The following is a 21,980-nucleotide window of genomic DNA, read 5'->3' on the forward strand; positions in this document are numbered from 1 at the left end:
CACGGCTAAGTCGCCAATAGTCATAGGCATGACTATTAGCAATAGTCGCTACTTGGTAATAGTCAACTAATGATGATTATCTATTGTGTGTCCTCAAGGTACATAAAACAAGACAACTTTAATACTTGCAAGCTAATACATAAAGTTTGGCTAATTTTACACAAACTAATCGATTGACATCTATAAATGTTACTGAAATTAAAAATGGAAGCTTGATTACAATGGACAAAGTTAAGGTTCAGACCTTAAACTTTTGGGTACTCACATTCACTGTTTGCATTGAGTAAATATTTTAAGGACCAAAAAAAGAAAAGAAAAAGTAAGTTTTGTGATGTCTGGTTTAAAACCTTGTGCCTTTGTATTTATTGTCTGCGTCATTTGATTCTGAAACATGTTAAACATACCTTGCACATGTTGATTTGGGCATGAAAGTTGCAGTAAAGTTACGATGACTTCCAAATATCGGTAATAGTCAACTAGTCGCAAATATTTGGTGCCGACTATTTGAATACTAAAAAGATGAAGTTGTGCAAATTAAACCTAGTTTTCAGCACCTGAATTCATTATTCATGTTCAATTCAATGATTTGACTATTTTAGGCCATATTACTTGCACTGTATGCAAGGAATCTCATCTTCAAAATCCAATATATAAAAATGATTTCTATTATCTTTTCTTTTTTTACTAGGCAGTTAACCTAGTTGTCTTTTTGTTGTACTAGGTAATAAACCTAGTTTCAGCTAAATGCAGTTTACAAATATACATCATTTAGTTGTACATATTAGTAACAGGGTTCAATTTACTTTGAAACATTTGAATAGCAATTTTTGTGAAAAGATTATTTAGATGATGTTCGTATGATATTAGCATTATTTTTACATGTAAAATATTGCTATACAGTAGCAGGTTGTCCAAAATGGGGAACATTTTGCTCTGCTACACCAGGTAAATCAAATGCTGAAGTAACTTATTTTATACTTTGATTCAATTGTTGAAGATTTAATGATGAAAAATGCAATATATTGTAAATTTATATTGATGAGAAACTTCTTGAATGTGTTGATGATTTTTGCCCTTTTCCTAGAATTGTATTTTATATACTAGTACATATTCTATAAATATGTGAATAAAAAAAGGATCAGAATTTTTGGTTCCCACAACTTAGCCAGGTGAGATTATGCACCAATCCACTTGCTTAAGGTATTTAATGAATTAATCTAAAATATGGAAATAAGTTAACCAACACAGGTTATCAGAAAGTACAGTCACTTGGTTAGTCACTAAACTTGGTAGTGAATGCGATATTTGTAGGGTTTAATTCCAGGAAAAATTGGCTTTGGGATATGAGATAATTATAGGTGGATGGATTACTCCGTAACCCTAGCAGGATCTCATCCAAGAACAGATAAGCAGGTATTAATATGGCTCACCTGTTTTGCAGACTATGCTTTCCTTTAAAGAGTATCAAATGTTTTCTTTTCTGAAACATCTAAATATTTAGTGCAAAGTAAATAAAGTCTGTGTATGCCCAATATATGGGGTATATGTGGGGGTGTGTAGGGGTGGGGTGTGTCGGGGTGTGTGTGTGTGCAAAGACCTGCACACAAGGACGTACACACAAAAATAATGGAGTAACCAACTAACCGAGGACGTTCATTGTTTGCTGCAGTGTATTTCAAACTGCAAACAATGTAAAACTGCATACCAATTCTCTCATTTGCCGGTATAAAGTCGGGTAATGGTTGGATAGTAACAAGTCCAGAGGGTCCATGGTTTGGAGCATAACTTGTGTGTAAGGTACTTGGTTAAATAGGAAAAAGTTGTCGTCCTTGTTTGCAGGGGTGTACAAGTAGGGGTGTGTTTGTGTGTATTATAATTGTGTATGTGTGTGGGGGGGTGCCTGCGTGCATACCTGAAGCAGGAGATGAAGGGTTCAGGGGTGTGTGCGTACAGGGGGGTGCATATGTGTGCGTGCTTGTATGCAAACTTGTTCCGTCACCCAGATGGCTTTTTCTTGATCTGACAGTGGTATGGTTTTTATGAAACAGATTGAATAGTTTACAGATGTGGAACATTGTAGAAGCCCCTGAAAGCACACCCATGCCAGGAGTCATATTATTAAAGTTAGTTGCAATATTTAAACATAAATATATTGAATCAAGAAATAAATAATGACATTAGAAATGACATACATATTTCTAGCAAGAGTAGTGTCTTGGTTATGTAAAGGTATTGGTACCATTCAGTTCTCAGGGATTTTTTCTTTAAAAAGACCCAAAAAAACACACCAAAAACCAAAATCCCAACAACTTTTTTGAAACATTCAGTAAAGATAGAAAGAAATTCTCTTGCATAATTCATCCCACAGACATTATGATTTTAGTTTTATTCATCTATCTCCAGGTGCGTATAACGTTATCAGGTGGTGGTAGGAAGTGAATTTACCCTGTAGTTTACCTCGGATTATTGGGGATATTTTTCATAATAGTTCAGTGTAAAAATAACTTGATTGGAAGTGAAGGAAAGCCGTTGATCAATTATTCAGCATTAATTATGATCAAGCAATGATTTTCACACTTTCTGACATGGTTTATTTTGCTCAGGCAGTATATTGCGGTAACCCATGGCTGCAAAGCCCTGTGTTAATGCCCGATCCTGCTTTGCAGCCACTGAGGGAAATTGGATGGCACGCATCTTTTCCTCTCGCCCGAAAATGTCGTGACCACACGCATAATGAACAAGAACTGCAAATAATATCATGATGATTGAGGAATCTGGAGGAATATGTGCCTAAATTCCTGTTGATAACAAGATATTAATTGGGTGTGAAGGACACACCGTGAAGTTATTTCTTGTTAACGGATACATTGTCCGTTAAGCTTGTCATATTTACTTATTGTGTAATATTTAGGCCTACTACATCTGTACTCGCATACATTTGTACACTACCCGATTCCTATTGCTGCCGCTCCTGGTAGTAAACTGCTGCCCAGCTACTTAGTACATAGAGGCCCTGCATTCTTTTATCGATTGGCTCCAAACAAAGGATTTGAACCGGCGTCCTTCACCGTAATCATGGTGCAGTGCAGTCCATTCAATCAAATGTTGTCATCAATGGCATCAACCTATTTGATCGTAGTGCATTTGTTATGTGCGTGAGTCGAACTCTCGCAGTAGATTGCAATCATGCTTTTGTTGAGAAGTCCGCAATATTTACGGTATGATACGTCATATGCACAACCTCTATACATAGGAATAGACACACCACACCACACTGGTACTGCGCTGGTATTCTAGAGTAGCCATAAAGTAGCTGGGCAACAGTGTACCTCCCCGGGTGTACCTCTTGGTTCGGCACTCAGCAGCAATCTGGTAGTGTATTCACTGTGTCTGTGACTGTGCCGTTCAAATCAGGAACTGTCTAACTTTTGAAGTGGAAGGAAAATTTGTTCATGTTTTTTTATCAACATAATTTTAACATAATTTAGGATATACCTTTTAACAATTGAGGTCTGGTACAATTACTCACAGGGTAAACGGTGATGGTCTAGACCTTAGAAACATTGTGTTTGTGAAATCAGGATTATTGAATAAAAGTTAATGATAAATCAAATTGTGGTTTTCCTTCAATCAGGAAAAAATCTCAATGACCGGGCTTTTGTACTTTTGGAACAGCCACACTGATTATATAGGTCTGCTTCTACATTATTTTGAATTGTATTTTTTGTGTGATTGCCTGTTTAATAGTAACCAAAATTATATTAACCATAAAGAAGTTTGGTTAAAAGATTGTAATTGTAGATGTAGATGGAAGTTTTTTAAATTTTAGAAATAGGCTAATGATATGGGAGGTGTGATGAATACATATGTGTTAGAAGGGGATGGGTAAAGTTTAGCATTTACAAAATGTCAAAGGGAGAGTGTGGCCTATTGGTTAAGAGTACTTGCTTCTGGTGCATCGAGGTCCTGGGTTCAATTCTCGATGGTGGCAATATACCAAGGTATTGACTTGGAAAACAAAAAATTCAGACTTCCCTCTCCCAATAGTTTATCCAGAATTGGGTAAATGAACCATGAGATTACGCAGTCCTTTGGAGGGGATGTTTTTAGTCAATCCTGTGTATAGTGAGTCATACATTGTGCATTTCAGCACAGTTAAATACACGATGTACACTTAAAATACACTCTCGTCAAAGGTTTACTGCAAATTATAGCATTGCAATTTGCGTACCCTTCTGCTTTTAAGCAGTAAAATTGAAATAAAAATAATAAGGAAGATCAAAGCAATTTATAAAGTGAGCAGATCCAATGGCTGGCATTTATTTAGGTTTGCTAAATATGTGCCAACAGCAATATATGAACTTATAAAAGATACGAGCCTTCATATTATTTGACACAGTTTTCATCAAACACACGACAAAAAACGTTAAAGTTGACTTTTCGTGACAATCAAAATGTTACTATTTATAGTCATGTCATATCTGTCATATCAAACTGCTATTGATGATTGATAATGCATGCTGTTTTCTTCCATTTGATTTTGTTCTCAGGATGTTCGAAGAAACAGCGACTGTTCTGAGTACAGCTGGTCCCATGGCCCCAAGGGAGCTGGAGGCAAGAAAAGCTCACGGAAAGTACAACTGAATGAACCAGGGAACAGAGAGGTGAGTCCTGAAGAGGAGCTTCATTGAGAAACCCTAACCAGCAAGCTGATTTTCTAGTTCAGTTTTGAGTAGTTCTGAAGATTGAAGAGAATCTTTGTGTCTTGTGCAGTGTCTTAATCCATAGGGGGCTGGAGAGGGAGTGCAAGGAACATAATGTTCAATAAATGCGATAAGGACCTTCTCCATAAACCTCTGTATACTTTGACAATGCTTAACAACTTGTTAGGGGAAGGTCCTTTCCTAGTTAAGCTTATGTTTCTTGCATTCCCCTTTCCATCTGGTTGCACTGGTCACTGCTCTTATAATACTCTGTCTAAAAGGAAGCAAGAGTCAGTCATACATGGCTACTGATCACTGGACTATAAGATCAACTTAATGGTTTGGGAAATAGAATTTAAAACCAAGCAAAGATGAGGGCATGATACCAGGGCAGGTAGCGCAGGTTTCCCCTATTTTTTTGTGTACTATCAATATACAGACTGCATTGAATTGCTCAAAACCCATCAGTTTTATTAATGTTTATTGAGAAGCCTGCTTCCAGTTGCAACATAAGATCCCCTAGAGAGGACTGGTCAGGATGTATTGTTTTATGAATCTGCAGGTTAGGCAGATTTTACGTTGCATCCTGTTCAGAGTGTTGTCCATGATCGCTGAAAGCTGATGGGTACTAATCATGTTGATAAACCCTGCCAGGGATGAATGGCCCTTCAGGATAGACAAGTGGTTTAGGTATATGTTAGTAGTAGCAGGTGATGCAATACATGGTCCAAACTTTAGTAAGTACTGCCTAAACAAGAGAAGAAATCCGCTATGCTGTCATTTCATGTCAATCATGGAGGGGAAATAGTGGACTTCCGTATTATTTCACCATGTACTTTAGAACTGGTTATTGTGAATGCAATTTTCTCATCTGTGTTAAATGAGATCTTGCGAATATCGCAGCAATAAGTGCACACATTTGGAACACCTGGGTTTTAAAATTTGCAATACCCCTATTCCTTCTTGGCATATTTCTCTTTTCCTAGTCAGTGCTTGAGTGCCAAAAGCATACAATGTAGCTAAAATAAGTCTACTTCTGTTACCAGCAACCATGGCATGTTCATTGGCACATGTGAAGAGTTTCTTCAATAATTTAATAAAACAATTAATGAGGCTAAGCAAGTCAGACTTATGTTATTAGACGGTGGATTTCCCTGACTTTTCATTTTGTTGCATACATGTTCCTATTAACAGGTGTCCTTAATTTCACACTATTTTAATTAACACTACTACTAGGATATTAAGCAAACCAGTGAAGATGCATCATACATGTGTCATTGCGCCTGTTACATTTATGTTATGTTGCGTAGCACGCACACTAGTCAATACAATAAAACAAGTCTTTAGTAATGATGATTGACATGTATTCAACATCAGCAGTTTTTTGTTGCTAGGTTTTGTCTTTTCATTTTTGATTCTAAAGAGTAGGGTTACTTGCACGAAGGAGATTAGATCCATACATCATACATGTATGTCGTGTTAACTTGATAGTCTTGTAGGCCTCTATCTAGATTAAGGATTGAATGATTTGAGATTGTATTGATCTGGCGTGGGAGTGCACCACACCAAACTTTACCCATGCTAGATTTGCAAAGTAAAAGTCTCCTTCGTCTATGTCAGGTTTTAATACTTCTGGCAGTGTGTATATTTAGCGTGTATATGTGTATATCAAAGTCCGTTTGGGCTCAAAACGGCAAAGTTATCATTTCCTGGCTTAGGCTAAATGTCTCTTTGTGGTACACTAAAAGCCTAAAGAGGATATTGTGAAAAGGAAAAAGTAGCAAGAAACCAGAGGCGGACCCGGTAGCTGTATCTATAAAGGGATCGTAACCCAAGGGGCACCATTCACCATCAAGGGGATGCAGTACACTGGGCCTTGTTGAATAATATTTTGTCAGATGCTGCAGATTAACTTATCTTGAATGTCAAAATACTATGGTTAGCATTGGTTGGATGTCAAGATACGATAGTTTAGGGTTAGGATTACTGTTCTGTTAGGGTACAGTATAGGAGACTTGTATTTTTAAAAGTATCTGAATAGATCAGATTGGCAAAGATATTAAAATTATGCAAATCTTCTAGGAATGGGAACGCTAAACGCATGTACCGTTAAACGCATTCATCCGTTAAACGTTTTGCAATTGCAGTAGACATATACATGCAAGTTATTTTCAACCTTTTTATTATTCCATTCTTCAATGCTAAAGCACAGTTGAAAGTAACAAAATCTGAAGATGACCTTTAATAATAATATACACGAAACTTGCTCAAAACATTCATTCTTTAACAATAATACATCACAATAATGCATAGTTTCTGACATGTTTGGGCTGTTGCCTTCGCAAATTTTACCTTATGTACGGCCGGTGCCATTGGTACTAGTATAACCTGCACCGCACCTATCGTGTATTCATGAAATCTTGCCGCCAGACGGGGCTGGATTGATGCATGTTAATAAGATAAACGCATGCATCATTGATGCGTTAAATATTCGAGAAAATAAACGAAATAATCCATCCCTAAAATCATCGTCATTACACACTCACAGTACACACATACTGTTGTTTTTTTTATCTCTATCAAATTTTTTGATGAGTATCCCTTCACTTTCACATTAGCTGATTTTGTTTCTCTCAGTTCAGTCTAGTGAGAACTCTAGCTGCCTGACTGTTCAGAACAGATTTAACAATTCAAGATCATTCTTAAGTCAGGAAGTGATTTGATCAACTCAATCTCTTGAATCCATGAATTAAGCTCTAGTCTAGATAATGAAATTAGGCTAACATTTCACTCAAGTTCAAGCACACTCATTTTGAACACGCACAGGTGTATGCTTCGCAAGGAAATCATCATATTAATGGAGTGATTTCTCTGAATGTGTGTCATCGGAGTAGGAAATAGGCCAACATTTCAATGAGTTCAAGTACATTTATGTTGCTTGCAGGTGTAAGGCAGCTAGGCGTCACAGGTAAATTAACATGGTGATTGCGTAGGAAGCGTGCCGTCTTAATCGGCAGGGTACCACCCAATCCTTGTATTAACATGCTCCTAGCTGTACCGTAAGGTTAGCAGACTACCAGGCAGTGTCACACCCAATTTCCTCAATCAAGACAATATCTTTTTTTATAAATTCCTGATACAATTAATTGCTATTTTAGGGTCTAACCATCCTTAAAAGCAGGTGATATAAACTGAAATAGCATCGGAACATGAATGAAGCTTTTAATTAATGACCAATAAGAGCTAATTTTCTGGTTTTATGCTCAATGGATGTAAGCATGTTAAAGGGTGGAGACTGATATTAAATGTTACAAATTAATGGTACTTTAATAGTAGTTCTAGGTAATCAGTGTATATAATCAGGAGACAAAATGAAGCCTTTCCTTTTGTCTTGTTTAGTCACTAGGGAAGAGTGCTACATATATTGCAAGACAAGTGCACGTGCCCATGTTTGCGTGCACTTGTCTTGCTATAGTCATTCAATAGGGAAGAGCCATACAAGTACAGATTGCACCCATGTGTATTTGTTGCACCCATATGTGTGCGTGCACTCTTCTTGTGAAGTTCTGACAGGTAGAGGTTGCCAACCTTTCTGGTCATTCAAGTAAATCTTCAAAGTCATTATTTTTAATATGAGCTGTCTTTCCATTTTGGTTTAAGTTTTTTACATTGTCAGTATGGCCCTGTGCGTGTTTATCCTTTATAGTGGTCATTGAAATCAGAAGGATTACTTGCAAATTTTGTGTGGTTAGCGAATGAAACTGGGCGGGACTGAAGCCTCGGACCATTATGATGCTGATAATTGCCTTGACTGAAAACTGTGGAAAGGCAACAAAGTTGATGGAAGTTTTGCATCGGTAATATACATGTAACCACTCAAGGTCTGCGCAGTAGTGAACTAAAAGCTCGGGCACCGTCAGGCCATACCTCTTAGGTTCAACACTGAAATTTGACATATTTTAATGTATTTTTATTGCTTTCCTAGATGTGTGCCAATAAGTGTTTGGGCACACCTATTGTTTTGACCCCTTCCCTTCTTTGGCTTGGCAAAAATACAATACTTTCCCTTAAAATAAACTTCACCCCAGGGTGCACTTACCATTTCAACCTAATTAGCACTCCTCCCTTAATTAGTGCCCCCTGTGAACCTTCCTAACTTGCACCTGTTTAAGCACCCCCCCCATCTTTCAAAGCACTTTTAGCATAAATAAGGGTAATAATGGTAGTTGAATCACAGCAAACTGATGGTTGCAATAGCCCCCTTCAGATGACTTCATCTCCGTTTTGAGCATTGGAAATGCTGCTGTGCTTGAACTAACTGTCCTCAGTGTATGCACTTTGACTAAGATATGGATTCTGCAAATCATTTATCCCAGTGAGGATCAGAGTCTGAGTGATGATCAATCATTGAATTTAATCAATTAAAGATTGTTTGTAAGATTTGGTCACTAAAATGCATGTTTACTTGTGATTCAAGATGCATGTGAGCCACCATGGCATATCAAATCTAGTGATTCCTTAATTTCCTTGTGATTGGTGCATCCGACAATTTGCGATCAGGAAATCCAACAAATGTAAAAGTCCTCCTACTCTAATGTCTCAAGTATCCTGCCCTGCAACTAAATACCCATTTAAACTAATGAGCCTTCAATCAAAATATCCTGCCTACATTGTCAACTTTTGTTTTTGCTTGGATTTAGCCCAAAATGCAGATCTTTTCTTCTTTCATTCTGAACAGTTGTGACAAGATTGCACATTTAGCGTCCTGACTGATTTGAAATTGGATATGATCCTGAGTTGCCTGAAATAGGATGTGAGCAATGTTGGATGGCCGTCTTACAAGCCCCAAAGGATTATTTCCACTTGGGTTGCATGACAAGATAACTTGCCTTTCCGTTCTTTTTCTTGATCTCTTGAGTCGTCTTCCCAGACCAAACAGCCAAGTTAATTTGGTCAAAATGATTGTAAAGAAATTTGCAGTGGACTGTCATGTGTTGATTGGAGATCAAATAAATTGATTTAGAGCACATATTGTTGCCTGAATAGCCTATTTAGCAAATCTCAGTACAAAAATAATCTTTATGATCAAGAAGGATTTCAAATCAATTGTATTTTTTGCTGGGGGGGGGGGTCACCTGCATACTAAAGTGGTAACCATGCTTGTCACAGCATCTCAAAATTCGACCCTAAATGGTGTATTGGAGTAAGATATTAAAATTTTTACCCCCTAATGGCGTGAGACGCTAAATATTTTCTTTTCCATTAACTTTTATCCAACTCTTGTGCTCTGCTGTGGTATCATGTAGAAATGTGAACTTGTTACCTTGACATGGTGGGTTTCAGCCATGGAGAGTTATGGATGGTTGACTACTGCTTCACAGATCCCATCCAGCCATCTCTTCCTGGGATGTACTCTGGACATCCTCCTACAATGTATATAAATAAAATAAATGAAACACCTGGTTCAAGTTCCAAACTATTAAGGACTCTTTTTGAAATTCCCTTACACAGGAAGGTGTGCGCCATCCTGCAGCTTTCCTGTGCTAGCCTTCTTTTTTTAAAATCCTGTGTGATTATAACACTGCAATTAGCCACTTCACCGACTTAAATTAGGAGGCGCTTTCCTGACCGAGCTTTCCTAAAGTGGCTAGCTTAGAGGGAATCCTGCCTTCTTTCTGTGTGAAAAGCGTGGTAGGATATTTCAATATGAGCCCTAATGGCAAATAGTATTTTGGCCCCTGAAATATAAGTGTTAGTATCAAACTGAAATGCTACCATCAAGTATGAAGTCCTTTAACATTTGTATGTGTGCTTGCCATACTTACTAATCATAGATATGAGGGGTGTCCAGGTGTCATTTGGACACCCTGTTTTCAATTTGGACATTTTAAAATTCTGATTTTTATAATGGAGTGAATAGGAAGTGGACACCCTGATTTTGTAGAATAAGGTATTTTTGACCATTTTGGACACCCTAAAGACACCCTCTGGCTAATGCTTTGGAATTAGATACTAAAAGGTACACACAAGATGCAATGTGTAAGATTGTTCTTAAAGTTTAAACCTGGGACAATTCAGGCTGACTAAGATTTTTTTCTTTGGGTTTTTTCGAAGACAGCTAAGATTTCAGATGTCCTGTTCCAGCTAGGAAGGGGGAGGGAATCATGCATCATGTTGATATTTTCAATCTCATTAGCTTAATTTGACTCAGTGATTTGACTGTAGCACTCCTAACCTTTGCTCCAGGAGTATCAAGAAGCTATCTAACTTTGGCCTTTGAATTAAAATGAAAGACATTTTGGATTATTTTAGTCAATTAAGGCCTCTTGTGTAACCTAGTATATTCAAAATTGGAATATTGGTCAAATACATGCAGTGCAGCACCCATGCATATTTGGCATTTAGCATCCTGTTACCCTTGCGTGACTTAATTGGGCCACAGAGCTCGAATCAACTCAATGACTGGGTGATATGTGTTTAGGCCTATATCCGTACTGGATTCCTTGAGGAGTTATAAATGAACATTAGTGAGGAGATTGAGGAATGCTACGCAGAAAGATTAAATTTGGCTAGCTGGTCTTGCATGTGTAGTGGTACATTAAAAGGTGATGAACATTCCACTGATTTCCTGGCTTTTCGAATCTAAAGCTTGGGCAACATCAATTCCTGTCATGATATGCAAAAGTTATCTATTTTGTTAGTTTGGGTGAAAATGAAAATGCCCAAAGGAGAGATGAAACTGTGAAAATATGATAAAAACAAATCCACTGCTATGAGATGGGAAATTAAATATAATGAATAAATTTGGTCGTCATTTCCTAGCTGTTATGTGTTTTTAGAGTTAATTGTGTCATCTTTGGATAGTTTAGGGTTCCTTATGATGTTAAGTGAAAAAGTTATGTTATTAATTTGTACTTGTTGTGTCCCATTTTGATTATTTTCAGATTGACAGACATTTAGGTCATCATCTTTGTTCAATTACAACAGAAATGATGTGTTCTTTTAAGGTGGTATTGGATGCATTTTCTAGAAATTAGAAAATGCTTTGAGCATGTTTTAAACAAATTAATTGAGTAGGGTAAAGTACACTGATCAATATGCCTTTTGTTTAGAACAAATCGGACATACGGTTTCCAAATTACATCAATTTATATTTTCTTTGTATCCTATTGTTTTTGTCAATAATCAATATAGTTAATGAGCTAAAAGGACTGGAAAGGCTCATTAATATGTAATTTTGCCAATATTTTGCTAAAATCAATGCATAAATGTTCAGGGTACTTTTATTTTGCATACTTTTGCCCTGAAACTTGGTCAAAGTGTTTCTAATATGTTCTAAGGTATTAGCTAGTGGAGCCTCCCTCTAATTTGCATATTTGCATAATTAAGGAGCTAATTTGCATAAATGCTAATTAATTATGCAAATATGCAAATTAGGGGCGGCTTCACTATATAATACATTAGAACATATTAGAAACACTGACCAAGTTTCAGGGCAAAATTATGCAAAATAAAATACCCTGAACATTTATGCATGGATTTTAGCAAAATATTGGCAAAAAATGATATGTAAATGAGCTTCTCCAGTCATTTTAGCTCATTAACTTGATTGATTATTGATAAAAACAATAAGATACAAAGAAAATATAAATTATATATTTGAAAACCGTATGTCCGATTGACTCAAACAAAAGGCATATATTAATCAATGTACTTTGCTCTACTCAATTAATCTGTTTAAAACATGTTTAGAGCACTTTTATAATGCCTCCATAACCACCTTAATACACAAAGAATCAAAAAAGCTTTGATCATTGTGAAAATTGTTGTATATTTGATTCTATCCGCTTTCTTCATTCTATGTGTGGTGCATGTATCCCTTACTACACATTTAGGAGTATAAATAATCATTTTCTGGAAATTGTCTCATACAGGATACCCAATTTAAGGAACTGAAATATTAGCACCCTTATCTCAATAGGTTTGAGGCCCTTTTGGCCTTTAACCAATCTCAAGTAAGAAGTAAAAACTTTTGCCAGTTGTGATGTTGAGAATAAAGACTTGATGAAAGCACAAAATTAACACATTTTGAACTACTTGGATTCTACCTCCCTGTCAAAAAAATGCAAAGTTAACAGCCTTCCAAAGTTATTTGATGATCAGGAGTTCTATTTTTGTACTTTTTATACAATTATATTATTCAAATACCATTTGTATATATTCAAGCATAGACGATCATCTCCTATATTGCCATAAAGGTCTCAAATTTGGGAAATTTTACCATTTGGCAAAAGAGAGTTGTAAGCACATTGGGTAAGGTGTATTATGGAGGTAATAAAATATTAAAATGTGGATGAAAATTTAGATTTTTTTCAAATTCTCAGTGGCACACCCCTACCCAAACCAAACTTGAGTACCTGCCCCCTCTCTGGGAATGGGCATAACCAGGGGGTAGACTGCCCCCTTGTGAAAAATATTCTCACTAAACTGGGAGGGAAAAAATGAAAATTCTGGTAAATCAGTCCTTTTTGGACTCTCTTATAATCCCTCTAAATGGGACAGCAGGGCTAAATATCCCGGCTTTTATCCCTTCAAAACGGTGAGAGTGGTTACGCGGGCAAGTTGATCAAAATGTAAAGCATAAGCCCTGTTGCATCATCATAAGCTAATTAAAATAAAGATATAAATGTCAAGGTGGCTTAAATCTTCATGTTAAGCTTAACGACAAAATATGGAAAGCATGATCTGGTTTAGGTTGGCTCCAACTTCCAATTATGTAATTGCCAATCCCTTCATATAATCTACACGATATAGTAATTGGATAATATGGATGATTTTCCCTGGTTCTATTTCGGGTGATTAAAAAAGTACATGTAGTGAGTTCAATGGAGCCTTAAAACCTGGATCCCTACATGCTGATGATAGATGAAAAGGAAAAAACGTAAAGACACTTAAGAGGCATTATCTGTTATTTTGGAGAATTTTTTTAAAATGTTTGCCACGGTCAAAAAATGGATTTCCTTTAAACTTTCATATTTGATGCACCTTGACCTGAAACAAACACACATGAAATAAATTTGGGAAAAATATACCCGTTGCCATGGTAACAGCCAAATTTTCATTTTGGGCCTATTTTCACAATTTTTGCATTTTTCAGCAGTCAATTTGTCAAGTTTTGAAGCCAGTGTTACTAATATACACAATATAAATATACTGTTTTCTTTATAAGGTATGAATAGGTCAAACCTTAGATGCCGCATTGAAAGTATAAAAATAATCACCAGATGTCAGGGTGGGTTATACCATTTATTTGAAATAGGGTGTTTTTCAATTTTTCAAAGTATGAAAATATACCAACTTTGTATAGCTCATAAACCATATGGTAGTGCTCCGATTTCAACATCGACCACAGCATGTTGAGATGATACATTGGTCTTATGAAAAAGTAACATTTGAGCTTGGGGAAAACACATCTGTATATACAGTGTTGCCAGACATTTTCCTATTTTTCGAAATTCAACACAAATCTCACGTTAAGTTAAATGATGTGAAAATGAAACATCATCCTTTCAAGGAACATTTATTAGAAAAAGAGTTTTTATTCATATCAAATTTGATCAGTTATAATGGTCAGTGTTGTTCTAAACCACATGGGTGTTGCCATAATTGGGGTTTTATTGTGATTTGTGGATATTTTCAACTTTTTAAAAGTTATAAAAATACCAAAATGCATTTCTATAATAAAGAAAGAAACATCGACCTCGTCATGTTGAGATGATACATTGGCCTTATGAAAAAGTAATTTTGATCGGGGGGGGGGGGTATAACATCAGTTTATACAGTGTTGCCAGATATTTTCCTATTTTTCAAAATTCAACACAAGTCTCGTAAGTAAGTTAAAAGATATGAAAATGAAACTTCACCTTCATATATCTTTTTAGAAAGAAAGTTAATTTCATATTCAATTTGATCATCTGGGATGGTCAGAGTTATTCTAAGCCATGGGTGTTGCCATAGCTGGTGTTTAATATGACAATATTTAGATATTTCCAGCTTTTTACAAGTCTTAAAAATAGTACACACCTTTAAAATTATTGTGGAATGAGCATAATATTAAGGTTAAAAATTAACCTAAGAACACCTAGTATGTGAATTTAAATTTAAAATTTGAGTTCGGAAAATATTTCCTTCTATACAGTATTGCCTGATATTATCACATAATTCAAAATTCAACGTATGTTGAGTTTTTTTCAGCTTTTTCAGCTATTTTTCAGTCTTAAAAATGCCAAAATACAATGGCATGCATTCCTAAAATAAAGATGTGAAAATGAAACATCGACCTCATCATGTTGAGATGATACATCGGTCTTATGAAAAATTTACATTTGAGCTTGGGGAAAAACATCTGTTTATACAGTGTTGCCAGATATTTTCCTATTTTTTCAAAATTCAGCACTAGTTTCACCTTAGGTTGAAAATGAAAGTTTATTAGAAAGAAATTTACTTTCATATTAAATTTTATCAGTTGTATAAATGGTCAGTGTTGTTCCAAACCACATGGGTGTTGCCATAATTAGGGTTAAATAGCGAGATGTGGTTATTTTGAACTTTTTACGAGTTTTAAAAATACCAAAATACCATGGTATGCATTCCTTAAAAAATACGTGGAAGTGAAACATCAACTTCACCATGTTGAAATTATACATATTTGGTCTTATGAAAAATTTACATTTAAGCTTGGGGAAAACATATGTTTATACAGTGTTGCCAGATATTTTCCTATTTTTTGAAATTTTACACAAGTCTCACCTTAAGTTAAATGATGCGAAAATGAAACTTCTCCTTCACAAGGAAAGTTTATTAAAATGAAATTTACTTTCATAGTAAATTTGATCAGTTGTATAAATGGTCAGTGTTGTTCCAAACCTCATGGGTGTTGCCATAATTAGGGTTTAATACATGTAGTGAGATGTCGATATTTTTATAAGTCATAAGGGTTCAAATAGCGCGTTTTCACATATTTTTGTGGACCTGAGAGCACATGATGGCAAATGATTAAAAATTGATATTTTTGAAATTTAACAGATCTCAAAAGTAAATTGTATAAATCTAGTGATATGTACTTAAAGTGTATGTAGCTGGAATGAAAAGCCGTCCATATGAAAATTTGACCTTTCAGTATTGAAGATATATAGATTTTTTACCAAAACACCTTAGGTCTTTTGAGAAAAAATCTATATTCTTCACTATGAAAGGTCAAATTTTCAATTTGATAATTAATTGATTAGTGGTCGGCTTTTCATCCCAACTACATACACTTTAAAATACACATCATTAGATTTATTAAATTAACTGTAATATGTCAAAAAATAAAAAAATAAAAAAAATTATTGTATATCAGAAGGACATTCCTCATATTCAAAATGCAATTTGGTATGTCTGATGTGCTCTCAGCCTCAGGTCTGACAAAAATACTGTGCAAAGGTGGGTGACCAACCCCTTAAAATACAACACAGAAAACATCAAACAAGTATACTTTAAAATATAGGCCTACATAAAAGCCATAATGTTTTTACCAATATACACATACTAGCTAGGCTAAAATAAATTAAAATAACATAAGATTGTTACATTGCAAAAAGATGCATATAAGAGCAAGATAATGTTTAAATTACGCCTACCCCATATTATTAAAGGGGGTTCTCCCTGGTTAAGGGTATACGGGGATGTGCCACGGTTTTGGGGGTACCTTAGCAATTTTGGTATGTCGATTGGTGGGTTTGCAGTGGAGACAATACACCAAATTGGGTGCATTAAGGCAAAAGTGCCCATAAAAGCGCCAAATTAGGACAAATTTGTGTGCTTTTTGGGAAAAAAAAAAAAAAAAATTGGAATACTATAGCTGTAACTTTAATAAGGTGTCATTTTAAAATTGAAAATGTATCCACATTTCACTATTAACTCCATTTATAGTGGCATCATCCATGTGGTTTATTCATGGCAGCGATTTAAACAATATAAATCCTAAAGTGAGACATACGTTGAATTTTGAATATATGTGATAATAACTGGCAATACTGTATAGAAGGACATATTTTCCGAACTCAAATTTAAAATTTAAATTCACATACTAAGTGTTCTTAGGGTAATTTTCATTCCACAACAATTTTAAGGATGTGTACTATTTTTAAGACTTGTAAAAAGCTGGAAATATCTAAATTGTCATATTAAACGCCAGCTATGGCAACACCCATATGGCTTAGAAATAACACTGACCATCCCAGATGATCAAATTGAATATGAAATTAACTTTCTTTCTAAAAAGATATGTTCCGTATGAAGGTGAAGTTTCATTTTCATATCTTTTAACTTAGAGCGAGACTTGTGTTGAATTTTGAAAAAATAGGAAAATATCTGGCAACACTGTATAAACTGATGTTTTACTCCCCCCCCCCGATCAAAATAAACTTTTCATAAGGCCAATGTATCATCTCAACATGATCTGACGAGGTCGATGTTTCTTTCTTTATTATAGAAATGCAATTTGTATTTTTATGACTTGTAAAAAGTTGAAAATATCCACACCCATGTGGTTTATCTGGCAACACTGTACAAACTGATGTCTTACCCCGCCTCCTCAGATCAAAATAACTTTTTCATAAGGCCAATATATCATCTCAACATGACGAGGTCGATGTTTCTTTCTTTATTATAGAAATGCATTTTGGTATTTTTATGACAAGTTTGTAAAAAGATGAAAATATCCACAAATCACAATTAAACCCCAATTATGGCAACACCCATGTGGTTTAGAACAACACTGACCATTATAACTGATCAAATTTGATATGAATAAAAACTCTCTTTCTAATAAATGTTCCTTGAAAGGATGATGTTTCATTTTCACATCATATAACTTAAGGTGAGATTTGTGTTGAATTCGAAAAATAGGAAAATGTCTGGCAACACTGTATATACAGATGTGTTTTCCCCAAGCTCAAATGTAACTTTTCATAAGACCAATGTATCATCTCAACATGCTGTGGTCGATGTTGAAATCGGAACACTACCATATGGTTTATGAGCTATACAAAGTTGGTATATTTTTATACTTTGAAAAAATTGAAAAACACCCCTATTTCAAATAAATGGTATAACCCACCCTGACATTTGGTGATTATTTTTATACTTTCATTGCGGCATCTAAGGTTTGACCTATTCATACCTTATAAAGAAAAAATCATATTTATATTGTGTATATTAGTAACACTGGCTTCAAAACTTGACAATTTGACTGCTGAAAAATGCAAAAATTGTGAAAATAGGCCTAAAATTGAAATTTGCCTGTTACCATGGCAACAGGGATATTTTCCCGAAATTTATCCCATGTGTGTTAGTTTGAGGTCAAGGTCCATCAAATATGAAAGTATAAAGAAAATCTATTTTTGACCGTGGCAATTATATTCTCAAAAATAACAGATAGTTCCTCTTAATGTGTCAAGACATGCTAATGTGAAAGAGAGATTGGTACAGCATTGTACGCAATGTCTTAATAAAATCAAGACACACTGAAATCTAAGATTTATCATAAAGCCTAGGCTGGCTTGAATTTAAGCTTTATCTGATAGTCTGGATTATGTTTAAACGAAGAATTGAAACAATATTGTAGGTAATTCTATCTCCTAATTTTATTAAGAGAGTCTGGTGAGGGGTGGAGGAGGAAGTAAAGATCCACTGCGATCAAAGTTTTATTGCAAGTGAAAGCTGGCTTAAATGTGACCAACATTTCTTTGATTTGCATAAATACAGCTCCTGTAACTGCAAAATTGAATCAAATGTATGTTTGGTTAATGTCCACTTCTCATAAAATTTCAAATAGGTATGGATTTTATTGAGAGAGTCTGCAGCGGAGGGGTGGAGCAGAGCAGATAGGGAAACATTAAAATATGGACATCCTTAAAAGTATGATAACTTCATTTTTGAACTGATGGATAGGGGTAGGGATTGGAACGGAGCCTGTCTAGCTCTCCTCCAGCACAGGCCTAGTATGTGATAGGACATGCTTATTTTTAGGATTTTTCTGTCAACAGGTACTGTGTATGTAGGTAAATGTATTTTAGGGGGTCAAAATACAGTTTATGAAGATGTGAAAATGTATCAAGCAACTATTACACATGTATGTAGTTGTTAGGTGTGGTTGGAGCATCAACAACTGGTGGGCGTGGGCTGAGAGTAATTTTAGTCTTTTTTGGAACACTAAAAGCTACTAAACTTCATCTAACCATGGAGGTAGTAGAGACTACCTCCATGATCTAACTATGCTAGATAAGGTCTTTCCCCTTTCATATATAGAACGCCTGAGATACTGCTCCTTTTAGCATGGAAGTAAGCTCTTAGAAATCTGGAGTGGCTGTTTTCGTGTGGTTCTTGGAGGTTCTTTGTACCCCTGTCTGCATCTTGCACGTGAGATTTGCACATCAGAACCACATGTCAACTAAAATTATCCATTTGATTTGCAAATGGCAATTATCATCCATCATATCACAAGTGACAGTTTGCCCACAATTATTATATCTTTATCCTCTGCCATGTTGAACATGCTGTATAAATTTCCTTCAGGAAAGCATATTTTGGTTGTCTTTTTGAGTGGTGATTGTCATGCCAGGTAGTTAGCTTTGGATGACTGACAAGTCTGCCACTGAGCTACAACAGCATGTTGAAGGGGTAATACAGGATACACAGGTAGAAAATCTGACGTTACTATTTCTCTATCACTGCCTCTTTATCTGCCTTTGTCTCTCTTTGTCTGTCAGGTTCTATCGCTGTCCTGTCTACACTTTCTTTCACCAGAGTTTAATATTGAAGTTGGTGTTTTGCGCCACAAGTATGCTGACAAATTGCCCTTGTTCACTTGTTTATACGCTCTGTGGGTTTCGTATGGTGTATGTGAGTCGCACCTGACGTCTCTCTCTTCTCTTTTTTGATATTTGCCTCCATTGGGATTGAACTGGGGACCTAGCCCTTAACTGCTGGTCCATGCTGCTCTCTTCTGGCAAAAAATTGATAGCACATGTGTGCATTTGCATGTGCGTGCGTATATGCGCCCATCACATTTTACAATTCCCAGGTGTGCAGGTAAGAAACACCCAATATGAGCTGTGATTAATTATTGTTGCGTATGACTGAAGTCACCAAATTTTTATACAGTAAGTACCTTTTTTCTGAAAATATTTATAGAGAAAGGTAATTAGTCAGGGATTGTTAAGGTCAGATATGACGGTCTTTGTTAATTAGTACACGATGTGGTAACCTGTCGTTTTCTTTGGCTATCGTCAGGCTATGTCAACCAGTATCCTGTGCACCACTGAACTAAATCAGTCTTGCATTTCTCTTGGGGCAATATCCTCACTTGAGTTATTTCAAAACCTGCAGTTAATGTATGAAAAGTTTGGTTTGTTTGTTATTTCTGTGATTACATATAAAACATTGGTTGGTAATTATCACATGAGTAAAAACATGTCAGGAATCAAAAACTTTTGAGATTAAGCCTAATTTCCCCTTGTTAGCATTGACTGGTCTGTAGAGAATTCAATCTACCAGTGCAATCTGGCAACTCATTCTCATTTTTTCATCTTTTTCAAAGCCACCCTTCTGAGGTTTAAAGTTGCATTTTTGATTTTCAGATTTTCCTTCGACTTATTGGTAATACCTTATGAACTTTTAAACCAAGACTGGGCATGTTAGTGTTTGTACTCAACTCATTCAAATGTGCCCTAAGTGTTAAAACTGCCGCTTGAATATCTGATATATGTGCCCAAATGTGTTTTAAATAAAACAATAAAAGGCAGAGATGAAAGGGATAGGAAGATACAAAATCAATCAATCAATCAATCAATCAAACAAACAAACAAACTATGAAGTAAAAAAAAACAAAACCAATAATAATTAATATAATTTCTTACTTCTAATTGGAGCTTGCAAGAGGATGAAAAGATGCAAGAGATTGGATTAAACATTTCCTCTCTCTTGACCCATAGGCTAACTGTAAAATTGTTCACTTGGTTGTTGGGAGTGGCCTTCTTTTCCTTAAACTTCCAATTTGTTTCTCACTTGTCTTTCCATACAGGCCAGCATGCTTATATACTGACTTTTAAGGCTGGTTTGAGCATTTTGTTTGAGCCCGGTCCCATCAGGACCAAAGTGTATCTCGCCTCACAGAGTGATCATTTAAACAAACAAAAAGCAGATTGATCCTTACTCTTTTCGTCATGTGACAACATGAGTGGCAAATTGACTCAAACTGTTGGGTACCTTAAATTACAATACTAGTCTACACGAAAAGTACAACAGATAAAATGAGTCAACCAGTAGCAGCTCTATTTGCCTGTGCAATTTGAGAAGGCAGGCTTATTATATTAACCTTGTTGATATCATACTGTCTCAGGCTACAGGGGTCAAAATATTCCTGGTTCAATACCCTGATAGGGGAATGTTGACTTGTTACGATCATTTTCGCAGTCAAATTTTCTGCAAGTAAGCTTACTGCATGATCACGGAGTGTGTGAAATATAGTTGAGTAATTAAAGGTTGAAATATTATGATAAATCAAAGACATTGTCATTGCATTGCATTAATTTTAGTATAGGTGTATGCATAGAATATGTATTCAATAAAAAACCTTGGCGTGAACAAGAATCAGAATAATTGCTGCTAAGACTTTTGTATTCATGAACTTGTCATGCTCAACACGTTTATAGTTGTTTTGAATACAGATCATAAAATTCGGTGTATACCATAGCCAAGTTCCCTTATTGTTGGAACTCATGTTGTGAAAATTTTTTTATAAATGGCAAATTTTGCTTGTGGTCTCTAGGTCATCATGACACATGAATATGTGATATTTTGAACACCAGAGTTTTAACATTTGAGGCATTCCTTAAAGGGACATTCAGGGAATTTCTGTAAAGAATAAATGCTTTTAAGTAAGTCTCCGGCAATCACAACATTATTCCTTAGAAAAATAAGACTCAGTACACCGGTCGATCTTACCGTTTCCGATGTTGATTAAGATACTTCTTGCATCGATCCCGAGATGCGGAAAAAACCAATAGTCATTTTGTCCCACATAAATGAATAAATAACAAAACCCCCGATCCCCGAGTGGACTCACCCATTCGGTGACGCCACACACGATAATCACCCCTTATCCTCCTTGGTTTCTAGATGAGATAGACGTGTGGATTTTTCTTTACCAACGCTAAGTATCATTACGAACCA

General features: G+C 35.7%; 1 protein-coding gene across 3 annotated transcripts in view; it reads left to right on the forward strand.

Moving 5' to 3' along the window:
* Positions 1-21,980, forward strand: part of LOC140152142 (regulator of G-protein signaling 12-like) — a 131,122-nt gene that overhangs the window by 37,059 nt on the left and 72,083 nt on the right. For all 3 annotated transcript variants that reach the window (XM_072174442.1, XM_072174452.1, XM_072174445.1), the window contains exon 2: positions 4,551-4,664. In XM_072174442.1, the coding sequence (XP_072030543.1) occupies positions 4,551-4,664 (114 nt within the window). The remainder of the gene's footprint in view (positions 1-4,550; positions 4,665-21,980) is intronic.

The sequence above is a fragment of the Amphiura filiformis genome, chromosome 1 (assembly GCF_039555335.1).
Source record: "Amphiura filiformis chromosome 1, Afil_fr2py, whole genome shotgun sequence".
NCBI classification, from domain to species: Eukaryota; Metazoa; Echinodermata; class Ophiuroidea; order Amphilepidida; family Amphiuridae; genus Amphiura; species Amphiura filiformis.